The sequence below is a fragment of the Pinus tabuliformis genome, chromosome 8 (assembly GCF_031772625.1).
Source record: "Pinus tabuliformis cultivar Carrire ecotype Pingquan chromosome 8, CPIR1, whole genome shotgun sequence".
In the NCBI taxonomy this organism is placed as follows: Eukaryota; Viridiplantae; Streptophyta; class Pinopsida; order Pinales; family Pinaceae; genus Pinus; species Pinus tabuliformis.
In genome coordinates, this window is record NC_142294.1 from 729515528 (window position 1) to 729531749 (window position 16222).

General features: G+C 40.7%; 1 protein-coding gene across 2 annotated transcripts in view; it reads left to right on the forward strand.

The window, feature by feature from the left end:
• Nucleotides 1-1094: 1094 nt before the first annotated feature.
• The window catches only part of LOC149237653 (protein NLP6-like), a 42659-nt gene continuing 27531 nt past the window's right edge, over nucleotides 1095-16222 (forward strand). Inside the window, exons 1-3 of one of the 2 annotated variants that reach the window (XM_089372739.1) lie at nucleotides 1104-3411; nucleotides 3872-3919; nucleotides 4038-5136. In XM_089372739.1, coding sequence (XP_089228865.1) covers nucleotides 2275-3411; nucleotides 3872-3919; nucleotides 4038-5136 — 2284 coding nt within the window. In that variant the 5' untranslated portion in view covers nucleotides 1104-2274. Of the gene's footprint in view, nucleotides 3412-3871; nucleotides 3920-4037; nucleotides 5137-16222 lie in introns of both variants that reach the window. The other variant, XM_089372740.1, reaches the window with a different exon arrangement.

Here is a 16222-nt window from a genome sequence, read left to right on the forward strand (position 1 = left end):
GCGGTTGGGTGAGGGTTCAAATGACATTGAGTAGATTCCCCTATGACATGACATAACATTATACACAGTGATGTGTGGTGAGGCGGTTGGGTGAGGGTTCAAATGACATTGAGTAGATTCCCCTTATTCGGAATTGAATTTGGTGTTATAGTGGGCAGCTAAGAGAATTGATCCCGGGTCTTCGTTAGATTAGCTCTGGCCGTGACCAATTCACCACAACGAGAATTAATCCTGGGTCTTCCTTAGATTAGATCTGACATTACTCATTCACCAGATGATTAAAAAAATAAATATCACAGAGCAATATGACCAATGTTTTCTCTAGTAAATACGATTTCGTTACGATTTCCTCTCTAAGTCTGCGAGTTACCGATTCACTACATAATTAAAAAATAAAAAATATGCCGTATGACCATTATTTTCCCAGTAAATACAACATCCTCTCCCATAACAACTGTTTTCCCCAGTAAATACGACTTCCTCTCAATAACAACAGGACCACGGTTTTCCCCCGTAAATACGACTTCCTCTCCAATAACAACAGGACCTCTGTGCATTAATTTCCAAGCAAAATCGCAAACACTTTGGAAGAAACTGCCAAACTCAACTACCTCACCATGTATCTATGCATCGATTGTCAAGCTAGATCTCACCATGTATCTATGCATCGATTGTCAAGCTAGATTCCAAAAGCTATGGAAGAAACAGCCAAACTGTTAAGTACATCACCATGTATCACCTCACCTTAATACTGTGATTCTATTTTTGTGAACTTAATCATTCTATTTGAGGTTCTCTAACGATTTTATAATTTTGCAATTTTGTCACAGGTTTATCAAAAATTTTGTTAAGTATAAAAGTTTGAAATTTGAGAATTGTAATTAGAATATCTGAGAATTTCTGCCAATTTTTTTAAAAATCTTCCAAAAATTTGAACAAAATTATAACCTCGTTAAACTATACAGCATTCTATGTTGTCAGCTAAACATCCTCGTTAAACTATACCGCATTCTATGTTGTCAGCCAAACATCCAAGTGGATTGTTCCCACAGTTTAAGACTTTTGACCCCAAATGTACTTTTCAAATCTGATTCTCATCTGGAAAACTGTGGACTGTTGAATGAAAAAACATTCACAATCCATTGAAGTGGGGGCAGTAGCTTATTTAAGAGTAATAGGAAGTGGGGACAGTAGATTTGTTAAAAGAAGTGTTCGCTGTTGACAGTTGGATTGAAAACATTCCAAATTCATTGAATTGGGGGGCAGCAAATTGTTGATAGAAGTACCTGGTCCGGGAAGCGTACGTTTCATTTTGCGATCCAGTTTCTCTTTTTATATTTGCGCAAAGGGGTAACATGTCGCTGCCTTCATAGGTCCAAGGCCTACTATGGGCACTGTTATTGTAACTGGGATGAAAGCTGTGTTTCTTTTATTCTAATCAGTTTCTGCTACTGTTATATATTATATTGATCATGAGTTTCTGCCACTGTTATATATTATATTGATACTCGGGGAATCGAGGAAAGCCATCCATTACTCCGATCTCGGATTGACTTTGTTAAGTTGAAGCAGAGTACCAGATTTTGTTTGGACGAGCTCAAAGCAAAGGAGGAAGTGGGCTCCCTCTTGCCCCCTTCTAGCCAACGAGCAATGATGGTGAGTATCGGTCTTTTTCAATGAGAATGCTTGACTCTGAAATCAGACTAGAGAGAAGCAGCACGTCATCATGGTGCTTCTGTGAAGTTACAGGTGGGTTTGGGCTTCTGGGAGGCCTGTGGGGGATAATTATGAGACGAGTGTTAATTTTTGTATTTGTCATTAACTTAATGGAGCAAGTGGGCTCTGGAATAACAAGCAAGGCATGCTCCAGGCTGTGTATTTTAGTTGGGTATTTTTGAATGTATGTAACGGTCAAAATTCTCAGTTGAGGTGGGTATTAATCAATCTCTGCAGTTGTCATTAATGGAATGCCTCAACTAGGCTCTGGAATTAGAAGCGAAAAAGATTCTGGGTGTTTTGTTCTTCAGGCGGGTTTTGTTGAATTTCTATGAGTATAATTAGAAAATTATCGACTGAGGTGAGTGGGTATTAATCTCTGTAGTCGTCATTGACAGACAATCAGAAGGGAGGGATTCTAGCCCTAGGTATATCTTGGGCTGTTTTTTCAGGTGGGTATTGTTGAATCTCAGAAGCTCTATTATCAGAAAATTGTCAACTGTGCTCTGGAAAAAGCACACGCTTGGATTTCTCGGGCTTTTGGGCAGTGGAGTCGGTATGGCCATATTCAGTTCTATGGATTCTTCTCTTCAAGGATCTTTAGCACCGGGCACCAAGCTTCCAGCCATGGATGAGGGTGTTCTTTCTGAAATAATGGAGTTGGACTCCTTTGCAGACCCAGTGGCAGGAGTGTCATGGATGGAAGATTGTGCGGAGATGGAATTTGCAGAATTGTCTCCCAGGTCCTCGGCTTCCCTCTTGAATTTACCATTTTTTTCGTTTTCCCCGTTTTCCTCTGGTTCTTCTGTTGCAGATGACCTTGAACCTATCCGAGATCAGAATCCTGAGAACAAAGTCAAAGAGGGGCAGAAGAGCACAGTAAAGGAGGAACAGGCCTTTGAACCACAGCCAATGATGGGGCCATGGATATACAATGAAATTAGCGGGGCTGATGCTTCTTCCTCTCATCAAGGCCAGTTTCTCAGATTGGACGATGGTCAGCATAGAAACACAAGCTCTAACCCAAGCCTGATGAGAGGACCAGACTGTGGACGAGGTCGGAAACCAGAGATGCCAGAAAACTCTTTTGTGCTGTCTTGTAATGCCCCAAAGGAACCCTCCACTGCAGAACTGGTCTCGGTAATTGGGGCTAGCGAATTTGCAAAGAGAAAGTCGGAATTAGCAGTTGATGTAAGTTGGAAAAATTTGAATAACTCTGATGAGTCGTCTCTTCTCAAGGAAAGGATGATGCGGGCACTGAGGTGTATAAAGGAGTCTACCGGACAGACTCTCCTGGCACAGGTTTGGGTACCAATTAAGAGTGGAAATAAGTATGTGCTTACTACCTCTGGGCAGCCCTTTGTCCTGGATCCTCGCAGTGATAAGATCACGCACTTTAGGACTGTATCCTTGGATTATTATTTCTCTGCCGAGGAGGATTCTGATGTGTGGCTTGGACTTCCAGGCCGAGTTTTCGTGAAGAAATTTCCTGAATGGACACCAGATGTGCAGTATTATAGCAGCAACGAATACCCGCGTATATTCCATGCCCGAAACTACAATATCCGTGGTTCTCTTGCTCTTCCTGTGTTTGAGTCAGAAAATCTGTCTTGTGTTGGTGTTGTGGAGCTCGTCATGGCCACCCAGAAGGTCCATTATGCAGCCGAGTTTGAACAAGTTTGCAAAGCACTTCAGGTATGCCCTTTAACTTTGAATTTCTATGTGTAAGAACAATCTTTCATTTCCATCATTTTCTTGCATGTTTCTTCAAGCAGGCCTTACTTCAGGTATGCCCTTTAACTTTGAATTTCTATGTGTAAGAACAATCTTTCATTTCCATCATTTTCTTGCATGTTTCTTCAAGCAGGCCTTTTGTCATGCATGTATGCTAGTAGCCAGTAGCTTGGTCCGTATGAACTTAACTTTGTAGTTTTTAAAACTTATGGAACACAAGCAGCATGTACCTTAGATCCAATTTATGGTTACATGGAATAATGTCTATAGAGTGCAAAAAAGATTCAAATATTAGTGGACACTACATTGTTACAACTGTAGTCTTGAAGTGGACATGCTATGGATGAATGATTCATGATGGTGTAGACAACGAATTATATTTTAGAATTTATGAATGATATTTCGAAGAATGGTGTCTCAGGCTGTTAATTTGAGGAGTTCCGAAGTTTTTGAGTGCCCAAAGGTGCAGGTAAAGAGCCTGTGAATGCTCTACTATAATTTTATTGAGTCTGGTTTTACCTCACAAAAGATTCCTCTCCTAGAAAATGGTTTCCTCTGATAATATATGTTTAATTTTTCTTTAACAGATACCTATTGAAAACCGTCAAGCTGTTCTACCTGAGATTTTAGAGGTATTGAAGGCAGTTTGTGAGACACACAACTTACCGTTAGCTCAGACCTGGGTGCCATGCAGACATCGTAGCATTGTTGCTGGTGGCAGGAGCAGTAAGGGAAGCTGTATGGATAATGATTTGCATTCTGGTGGGCAAGTTTGCATGTCTGCAATACGCGAGGCATTCTATATGACTGATTCTAACATGCGGGGATTTCAAGAGGCATGCTCTGAGCAACATCTTTTAAAAGGGCAAGGTGTTCCTGGAAGGGCATATGCGTCCAATCAACCATATTTTTCAGGCGATGTATTAACTTTCAGTAAGACGGAGTATCCATTGGTGCACTATGCACGCATGTTTGGCTTGAAGGCTGCTGTTGGCATTCGCTTAAGGAGTATCTACTCTGGGACCAATGACTACATCTTGGAGTTCTTTCTGCCTGTTGATTGCAAAGACATTAGAGAGCAACATTTGATGCTGGATTCCTTATCGACCACTATGCAGAGTGTATGCCAGAGTTTACGTACGGTATCAGACACGGAGCTACAGGACGAAAAGTTTCTAGACATTACAGAAGGGTTTGCAAATGGAAGAGTCAATCCCCAAGTTGAGATTCTGAGTGGAGAGTGTCCAAATATTTCAAATGAATTTCAAGAGGTGGGAACTTATCCAAGGATAGGCCATATTCAAGGCCTAGAATGGAAACAACAAGGTCCAATGCAGCAAACTCTGCAACTTTCTGATGGAGGTGATAGAAGTCAAAGACAAATAATGCAACAACCTGTAGCAATATCATCTTCTGCTATCAATTGTCAGAAACAACAGCTGTCTCATGATAAATTGGCTGTATTTGACCAAAAGCAGCATCAGACCAATTCTGCACAAATTGATAATAACAATGTTGCAGTTCAATCACTGGGAGAAGGTGCTTCTTCCTTTCCTGGTCAGGAGAATATGAATACAAGGAGGGGACTGGAAAAGAGGCGAGGTAAAGTAGAGAAAAGTATCAGTTTGCCAGTTCTTCAGCGGTATTTTGCAGGAAGCCTGAAAGATGCTGCAAAAAGTATTGGTGGTAAGTATCTTTTACGATGGCCATTGGATCAAACATGAAATTGCACTTATGAAATGGCATTTATTGTTGACTTTGTGCCACACATTGCTTTTTACATTTGTGAAAGATTTACTTGAAAACTGAATAACATTACAAGAGGGGGAACATAACCAAATAGAAGAAATAGTGGTTTGATCATGTGCTAGAGGATGCAGTGGTCTTGTAATCAAATGGCTACCACTACAACAAAAATAGAAAACGAACAATAGTAATAGAAAATAACCTAACAAACAATGGGACACATGCATGCCCGAGGGTGGATTGCACTTGCAAATCCGAGTGATAGAGGAAGGCTTCAATAAACACTAGTAACTAGTTGATTGTATTGATATAATGATATTGAACACATAATAGAGGGTGAAACCCCTATTTATAACAGTAATAGTGCAGAAATCCTACCAAAACACTACCTTTTCTATTTTTTTGAAGGAAAACCTTGTAGAGAAGCCCAAGAGATGTTTTCCCAAACTCGTAGATGGCATTCCTAATAGACCTGTTGGCATGTACTAGTTTGCCTCACCCAGGGGGATTCAAACTAGGCACTTGCAAACATGAAACTAGCCAAATGCCCAAAATCCTGGCAACAATTGATGAAACTAATCCAAAAGATACTTTCCCACATTAGTGGATGGCATCCCTAGTAAACCTATCGACATAGACTAGTGTGCCTTGCCTAGGGGAATTTAAACTAGGCACTTCCCTGCACAAAACTAGCCAAATGCCCATCATCTTGGCAACAATTGTTTGAGCTAAACCCCTTGGGTCAACAAAACACCAACTTAAGATTTAAAGCCACTAGTAAAGTCATTAGGCCCTAATGATGATGATGCTGTTTACTGCCCCCCTAAGACAAATAACTTAAATAAGGTCTCTTAGACAAATAAATTTAATTATACTAAATATCCTTAGAATGCCATTTCTATGTTTAAACTTGGTGGAAATGAAAGTACAAAGATGATTATGGTTTTCTTAAGTAAGGAGTAATTAAGTTATGAAAATGGCTAAAATTATATCTTGTATATTAAGGGTAGGGCAAGTTAATAGGAAATCATGTTCATCCTCAACCTCCTTTATATCACGATTTTTAAAATTTTTTCATCCCAATGTGTTTTTGGGTTAGTCCAATGACCAATTTCTCAGTGAATGTCATGAGCAATGGTTTCGATTTTGGCAATATTCATTTTGTTATTTTAAGCTCAAAATGCTTGAAAAATAGTTTTTGATCCATCAGAGTATGATCTATAAAATCTTTGTACTTGTAGTCTTTCACTTTACTCTTATTAATGATTTCCTTGTCATTCGGATTCCATGTCTTAGTTTTAAAATTTATAGGGATGTAAGATTTAATTGTCAATATATTACTAGTTTGATTGCTTTCTTTTATGTCCCATTAGTTAAACGAAAGCCTTAAAATCTTTAGCCCAACCTCTTTTAATCCTATGGTGGTTATTGCTCATACTAGAAGCACTAACATGGAGCCTATCTTTGCTCAACTTGAGCAATCTGTGCTTTTAATATAAATATCAAATCATGTTTTCAGATTCCACTTATGCAGATCCAACTTCAATCAACAGAAAGAGATAAGAAGTATTGCATTTAATTTTAAAATTATAGTTTATGAAGTCGTTTTGGATTTGCCCAATTTTATTCCAATTTTGATGAGAGTTGCTGCAAGCCCAAACTTCATAATCGCAAAGAATCATTTGGATAACTAAAGTGTTGGAAATGAATATTTTCGTTTACCCTATCTTAGAGTATAACATTTCTACATGTGTATTCAAGATTGTAATAAGCATTCCAACCACCAATGATTCTCTTCTTGACACTGTGGTTCTAGTTCAAATGGCAGTTGAAATTAGTGCCGAAGTGCTTGTAAGATTGCACCTTTTCAAGTGCACTATCATGATACAAAATTGAAGGATAAATTCTTTTCATAGAATTAATTATATGATCATATCATCATCTGAAATATTTTAACCAAGGGAAGGATTCCTTATCACCTTAACAAGGGTCTCGCCAATTTTCACAATCTTTGATGCTTTTTTCCAAAAAGTCTTGTCAAAAACTTTATTTTTGGTGTCTTTTCCATCTTCTCTATGAGCCCACAGAGATATATTCCAATCATCACTAGAAAGCAATTTCTGCAAGTTCTGTGTTTGGGAAATGAGAGATTGCAATGCGAGGAAGTGAGTTGTAAATCTCATAATGGCAGGCCTAACAAATTCCTTGCACTCAATGTTGTTCCTCATTGGTTTCAATACCCATGCGTGGTTGTAGATGTATTTTGTGATATACTTGGCATGCTCTATAGTGTTCTTTACCTATTCCACTTTGCCTGTGTCCTCAAGCAAGCATGAGGTCTATCCAACATGCAGCATATGGGGTCCACAATATGGTACCATGTTTGGATTCTAGCACCTTTCCAGCAAGAACATAGTTTGAACTTAACAACATTTTGCTCTCTCACAGTCCTAACCATTTCATCCAAAAACTCAAATAAGAGGTTTGCATCTTTCAACTTATTTGATGCATCAACTGATTTCAAAAACATGGTTCCTTGAAGGCAAGAGACAAGGAAATTTATAATAGTATGGTTTTTTCCATCAGTCAATCCATCCGAAATAATGGAACAACCTGTTTTGATCTATGACTCTAAACTGCTTCGAATATTCATCTATGGAAAAAATCTCTTTTTGCAAAAGAGATCCCTTCAAGTCATGCATAGTAGGGCCTTTGAAGCCTTTTCTTGTAGCAATAACGGATTCCCACATAGCTTGGTAATAAGGTGAGTGGGTGGCTTTGAAAGGGATATCTGCATCATACCAACATCTAGTAATGTATTCAGAAGCAACTTCTTTGCATAGCTTCTTCCAATGGGTATCTACAGTGGGTTGAGTTAGATTTGCTTGAGATAGAGAGGCACTAGTAGAGGCAGAACTGGGGAAGGTGTGAAATAGCTCTTAATGTTCATATTTTTAGGTTGACTGTGAGACTCAGGAGGGGGAGGAATGTAACGGAAGAGGTCATGGACATTGGTGGAAGGGATAGAGGGAGAGTCTTTAAGTTCAAAATCACTAGGAGAGTCTTTGAGTTCAAAACCACCACTACATGTTCTCATCAGTAAAAGTTGCCTCTTCCTTGCAACATCTTTTATTGCCTTTTCCCGAGCCTTCTCCTCTTCAAAAATTTCAAATTGTTTAAGCATTTCTGCTGTAATATGGGCAATCACTTCCTTTGGTGCACCACATGGGATTACTTAGTCTCTTACATGAGCCAAGTGTTGTTTCAACATATGAATACCCCCCTCGATTGAGTGCTGGCAATTATTGCAAATCATCTGGTTCTCAATAACATGGCAATGGGTCCATCCAGCGTCTTTGGCTCTTGGGGCCATGGATGATGGAATTTAAATAGAAAGAAATTTGCAAATTGAAGAAAAAACATGCAACAAATTACAATGCAAACCCTATCTTAAATTTAAGAACAAAGAGGGGCAGGTTTTAATTGAAAGAGAAAAAAGAAAACAAACAGGGACATCATTCAGATTTGTAATTTCAGAAGAGGGAAAACATACCCGGGGATGAAAAGATGGGCCTAAGCTGTAGCCTCCTCCAAAAAATGCCAGTTCCACCAGACAATTCCAAACCAGCTCCAAGATGCCAAACCAACTCCAAGCTTGCTGCTGCTAGACTATTGCTGAAAAAATCAGTGCTGTAGCAGAACTTAGGAAGGTCACATATGCTCAAAAAATCTCACAATGAGATTTGTGAGGAAAATAGGAGGGGGAGGGTTCTCTTTAGAGCAAAGTGTGAGGGTTTAGGGAGGGATTTTCCCTTTATTATATAAAAACCAGCCTATAAGCCCATTTCAAGTCTGTGTGACCTAACTTTCTCAGTCAGTTCAAGATGGGACCAATTGGTTTGGGATGATTTGTACTGGTTTGGTACCAAACTGGTACAAGTCAGCCGACTGGTCCAAGATATTGGCTGGTTGATACCTGGCCCTGTCCAACCAACCGGTTTGACTGGTTCTGGTTCAGATCGGGCTGGGTTTTAGAACTATGATCATTGCAGGAAGTTTTGAATAGTTCATGTTGTGGTTTGAGAAAAAAATGAGTTTGACATGAATGACATTCAAGCGGCAATTGCTAATGAAGACTTCCTTGAACAAGGGAAGTAAACCTTGAAGATTTTGAAGAGATTTTAAAGTTTAGAAGGAACAATGGTCTTGATTTAAATTCCTTTATAGTTGCATAGGTAACCAACATTTTGATGAAAGCCTTGGTAGACAGCAATTTTGAGATGCTAAGAGAGTATCTTGGTGTGATGGAAAATGCTTGTCTCACAAGGAGGGAGTGCTAGTTAACTTGTTGCTCGAAGAGCATTTGACTCATGTTGCGAGTGGGCACATTAGTGGGAGAGTCTTACTAGGGTGTTTTTCTTCATAGTCCACTTTTCATCTATTTCCTCACTTGGATGAGGAGGGCACAATTGTTGCATAAAAATGTGGAGTGAATGCATTGGCACTTGTGGGTGCATAAGAAATTAGAATATGTGGAGTGGATGACTTGGCACTTGTGGTTGCATAAGAATATGTGGAGTGGATGAGTTGGCACTTGTGGGCAAGTGCCTACATACTTGGAAGTTGGCACATGTGGAATGCTCCACTTGTTGACCAATTCTCCATTTGTGGACCTAGGCTAAAGTTAGGGTTTTACCTTGTAATTCAGTTTTTTCTTACTTTATAAAATGAAGGAGAAGCACATCACTTTAGTACATTATTAGCTTAGTTGATGAGAGCTAGAGAAGAGTAATGTCAGAGATGTAATTGCCAGGGTTTTTGGTTTTGGTTTATGAGTTTGAGAGAAGTTGTTGGTTTTGCATTATAAGGTTGGGAGAAACTGATTTGCTGGTTTGGATTTTGCATGTCCAGTGCGGGAGAAGTTGATTCATTGTAATGTAATAATCTTCATGTATAATAGGGATATATGTGTTTGCTGCCCCAATTTTGCATGCAGATTTGATTTCTAGGTGTTCTATATGTTGATTTATTACATTGATGTAATTAATAGTTAGGCTGATGCTGTGCTGATTTAACATGCTTTAATTATATTTTCAGATTTGATTGATGTTGGGCTAGTGCTGAGCAAATGTATTTTTCAGATCTAATCTTTTGTAAGATCTAACCCTGGCAGCTTCTGAAATGATTTAACTTACTATGTGTAGTGTCTACACTCTTGGAGTTTTCCTACAACAATTTTGTTGTTGCAGATTTGAATTCTTGACAGAGGTTTCTAGTGAAATCAGATTCAACACTGGGGCTGAAACTTTTATGAGGCAGATCAATGGCCTTAAGAGGTGAAAATTCTAACAATCCAGTGTACTCAACCGAGTGATTGTCAGAAGGGAGACTGAGGGTTCTTCTGTTTCCACTAGTGGAGGGGGTTTGGCTTGTGGAACAGAAGTATTATTTGGTTCTTCAGGAAGGGTATCCTTTGTAAGCTCATATTTAGGGTTAGTTGGTATAGGTATTTGATCATAAAATGTTTTTGAGTATTACAAAAATGAATTGTAAACCTTGGTTGAGAGCATTTATGATAGAGAATATTAATAGTGGGGGATTAAAATTTTGGGTGGTGGCCAAGGGCTTGGATCTATAGCATTTCATATTTCCCCTCTTCCTTGACCCTCCTATCATATGTGTAACCCCTTTTAGTATAACCAGGTATTTTTCTCTTAATAGCTTCAACATGACTTTATGTTCTTTAAGATATAATAATGGCTGTTTCAAAAGAGTCAGGCTAAAACGTTTTTACCCTATTCTAGATTTCTATGTTTTGAAATATAGATGTCTTGCACTAGATCCACTGATATTTTGTCCTTAGACTCGACGACTTGGAAATTCTCAATGTATTTTTCAAACATAAAGTCCTTCTGGAAAAAATGCATGCCTTGAACATCACAAGGACCATCTCAGTTATGGCCTGCTATCTGAATCAATGCATCTGCAAAATCGCTAAAATCCCCTCTTGGGTTCTTATTTTAGCAATCCATCTCTCACCCAAGTATAAATCTCCTTAACTGAAATAGTAGTGCCACATTCAACTTATCCTCTTGGTAAGACATTGTTTCACCTTGAATGCCAGCTTGACCTTGTTTAGCCATGTATGCACTTCAACTTCCGCACACCAAAGTGACAAGTCTTATTATGGGATCCTTATTTGAAGGTTGACACCTGGTCTGTGATGGTTCTGTGTTCCCGATGATCTTGTAGAAGTGTTGTGTTTTAGTCCAAAAGAGTTTAGCTCCTCATCTTCCTTCTCAAAGCCCTCGTGATTATGGAATGAAGACTACTGTTATCACCCCAAGAAACTCTCATAGGTTGTATCTTGGAGATGCTCGGGAACATTACAAACTCAACAAAAATGTTGGAAATGGGTGGATGAATGGAAGGAATGATGCATATTCAAGCCAGATAACCATTTCTACTATGCTTAACCCCAGACATGGGTGAACACCTCCAGACTACAAGGCTTTAGACCACCAATTACTCACAGTTTGAGGATTAGGTGAACATGGAGAATATTGACGACACCAGCAAATGCACAAGACCATGTGATGGCCGACTGCAACCAGTAAAGAGGTCTGCAAATCTATTTCCTAATGCACAGACAGGATGACAGCTCTCTGGCACTAAGTAAACAGAAACCTGCATAGCACATTCAATGATACATACTAGATTCTAACACAGAGGTGGGATGACAACCCCTATAATGCTAAACATCAAGAGCACATGAAAAATACATAACAGGCACAACCTAGAACAGAGTAGAAATGGAAAGTGATCAATTAACAGCAAAAGAAGCTTGTATTAGCTTAAAATGAAGACCAGACGCTGCAGGTATCACAGTAGTTACAGTCTCCAGAAGTTGAACCCTACATCAAAACTACCACCATCAACCCTCATCACACCTGTCTTCTGGGTATATATGGAGTTTGTTTACAAAATGTTCTGTTATGTTATGCATGGAGGGGTCATAATGGACCACCAACCACCTTAACTCTCTGATGGCGTCTTTGGTACAGTTTGCCTGCTACAATGAATGAATTTGATGTTCTCTGATGCTCTGCTGTCCTTCTCGGGCAGGTGGAGTGTAATATGGAAAAAATTCCATAACTGATAATTGCTATAATCTGCTCGAGGCATGTCCTTTCCTTCTTCGGCCATATTGTCCCTTGAATGCGGTGGTTGAAGAGTGACTGTGCTGGGTACAGGTAGTTGGCCACCTTCGTCCTTGTATGCGCAGAGCAGTTAAGGAACGTGGACTTCATGGCGGGTAGAAGATATGGTCAAAAGAGCGAGATTGGCCATCGGATGAAACCGGTGGACGATGGGTACAGCTTGGCGGGAGGTATCGGGAAGAAACGGGCAGAGTGATTATGAGCCGTCGGATCTCGCAGATGGACGGCGGAGATCGGTTTACAGGGGATATCGGGAGGAAGCGGGAACAACAAACGTGAGCCGTTGGATCGCGGGCGGGCAGATCCGACGGCAATCGGACGACAAAGGTGCACGGACGATAGCGAGCGGGGAACGAGCGAGTAGGCGGTAAGCGGTATTCCCCGCACCGCTTACGGGGTCGGGCGGTATTCGTACAGACCTGTGCGATCCCATTCATCGGTTGATGCGTGGCAGATGGGACAAGCGGAAAACCGCTTTCCTCGCGGGTTAAAGCGTGGGTAAGTTTCGGCAGCGGGGAAAGCGAATGACGTTGGATCGTGCTGCTGGAACGATCAGACGGCGAGAAGAGGTAACGGGTTAACGAGCGGGGAAGACGACGGAGACCGTTAGATCGAGGCGCGGCAATCAACGGCTATGGTTAAGGCGGAGTGTTATATGGGCGCGGGTTCATAGGTTAAGCGCCCGGGGCTTAAGGAAAAGGGTTTATGCTGAGTTTTGTAGGAGAACAGGGAAAGCGGGGAATGAAGAGGTTTTAAGAAGAAAAACAGAGATAGCGGGGCTTATGCGAGCGTAAGCAGAGTGAAGGAGAGTGAGAAAAGGTGGCTGACGCGAGTCCCCTTTTTAAGCACAAACAACACCGCCAGACCCGAATTTGACCTTCAAACGTTGAAGCTTGTAGCAGAGCTAACACTAGCTCCTTCTAGGGATGAGATCCTCCTTGTGAGGTCTCAAGAACTGCAGACCAATGCCTTCATACAAAACAAGCTTAAAAACATTGCCTAGTATTCCATTGGGCATGGAGTCTAATTAAGTCTATGCTAAAACCTGTAAAAGAAAATGCTTACAATCATTAAGGCTTGAGAACCTTAAATGACATAAATCTTCAAAAACTGGCCATCTGCTGGGCCATCAAAATTGTTTCTCCTCCTCTCGGTTGGTTCATCATAGATCTGCAAAATTGGGTTTATTTGATCCTCTACCTCAAAGAGTTTAGGACATTTGACCTTATTTGGTAGATATGGATCAAATTTCATCCCCATCCTCGGATGTTTTTCATGGGAGCCTTTGTACACCTGCGGAATAACAATGGTTGCTGTGTATTTCTCTGTGTCATTTGTGGTCTGCACAACTAATATGAATGATGAACCAATGTATTCTTGTGCTGGGGACACAGAGACATCATCTGCTCCTGCATCTTTCTTAGAACAGTCCTCATCCAAAGAGGAGTCCCACAACTGTACACCTTCTTCCTCTGTCATCTGACCAGCTGCCTTTTTAGTCTGTGTGGAGGCCACCTGGGCAGGCATCAGAATATCAAGACTGAGATGATCAGTATCAGCCTTGGGCATTGAGTTATGGCCTACCTCAGTGCCTAGTGGGCAACTATGAGGGATTGTCACTGGAACAGTCAGAGAAGCATAAGATGATGGGGAGCTTTCTTCTCCCTTTTTGATCACTGGTCTGGGGATAATAGCAATCTGGTCAATTTGCATATCTGCATAGTCATGTGAAGATGAGTTGGTTTCGAGCTCAGACTCTTCGAGGATGAAGGGATCTGCTGCTACTTGCTTCTGCTGATGAGCTTGTTGTTCTGCAGGTACAACAAACTGATGAGCAATGCCTTTGGATAATGCTTCTTCATAGGCAGCTCTGGTTAGGAAAGGGGCACTGCCCTTATCTTCCAAACCATGTACCTCATCCTCTTCTTCAAAACGCTCTTCTTCCATGACTATACTCTGAAAAAGGGTCTTCACCCTTTTGTCTTCGTTTGCATCTTTGTTTCTTTGCAAAATCTGCAACTGTTCCTTTGCTCCTCTATATAGATCTGGACTTGGAAGAGAAAAGGCACAAGGAGCTCCTGCTACCTCAGAATACTGCTCAGCTTCTAGTCTGGAAACTTCAGAGGCCAATGCCTCTATCATCCTGGCCAATATATCGATCTTAAGATTTGAGGATGATGAGGACTCACCTCCCCGTCTTCTCTTTTCAGCATCACCTTCGAGTTTTTCTGCAGCAATGATGTTTGCTTCTACTTCAAAGGCTGCATCTTGCATATCAGCCAAAGAAGCACATCTTCTTTCTCTTAACAATAGGCAGAATTGAGAATCGAAGGCATTGGCATAAGTAATCATAGCAGAAGTAGGGGTAGGCTTTATTTCACATGGTATTCTGCTGTACATATGGTTGAATCTCTTGTTGAAATCAGATAGCAGCTCACCATCTTCTCTCTGCAAGTTCCCAAATTCAGTATAATAAAAGAGCAGATCTTTCTTATTCCCCAGTGCTTTAGGAACACATCATCTAGGGCCTCAATGTCTGCAATAGACCTAGGGGGTAATTCTCTGAACCATTTTCTAGCCTCCCCATCTAGGCTTTGGACAAAAACCCTCATCCACACATCCTCTTCATTGATATCCAGGTTATCAACATAGCTATAAAAGGACTCAAGGTGCTCTTCAGCTGTTACTCCTTCTGTACCAGTAAACTTAGGCATATATTCTTGATAATCTCCTGCAGGCATGGCATTCAAAGGGACAGGCAAGACCAAGGGTCCATACCTAGCAACAACGATTCTTTCTATCTTTGTAAGAGCTTGCTGACCTGCCATGACTGGGGTATATGAAAGGATACTGGGAGATTGAGTGTTATGAAGCAATGAAATGGATGACAAAAACAGAGGAATATGATGGACTGTATGGGAGGCCTTCTTTGGATTGAAATCCGAAAGGGAAATGAATGACTAAGGAACTTTATGAATCTCTGAAGGTGACTTTCACTAGCAGAGATACATGGGATTTCTAGGACTTACCTGGTCCTGATGCTCCTTTCTACGATGCTCTCTTCTGCTTAACGATCTTCTCATGATCAGGCACTGGGTCAGCTGGCGATTTCTAAGGATTTCTCTGAGCATACCTCACAAACTGAGCCAAAACTGCAATGTGGAGTCGCCAAAGGATGGACTTCCTCCAGTAGAGTCGCCAGATAGATAATTACAACCAGAATTGTGCCCAGACCTTGTCTATCATCAAAATCTGGAATTGTGTCGTCTCTCAGGGAAGCTGAGCTTCAATCTCCTCTCTCGGTAACGACGCCAATTAATGTTATCACCCCAAGAAACTCTCCTAGGTTGTATCTCGGAGATGCTCGGGAACATTACAAACTTAACAAAAATTTTGGAAATGGGTGGATGAATGGAAGGAATGATGCATATTCAAGCCAGATAACCACTTCTACTATGCTTAACCCCAGACATGGGCGAACACCCCCAGACTACAAGGCTTTAGACCACCAATTACTCACAGTTTGAGGATTAGGTGAACATGGAGAATACTGACTACACCAGCAGATGCACAAGACCATGTGATGGCCGGCTGCAACCAGTAAAGAGGTCTGCAAATCTATTTCCTAATGCACAGACAGGATGACAGCTCTCTGGCACTAAGTAAACAGAAATCTGCATAGCACATTCAATAATACATACTAGATTCTATCATAGAGGTGGGATGACAACCCCTCTAATGCTAAACATCAAGAGCACATGAAAAATACATAACAGACACAGCCTAGAACAGAGTAGAAATGGAAA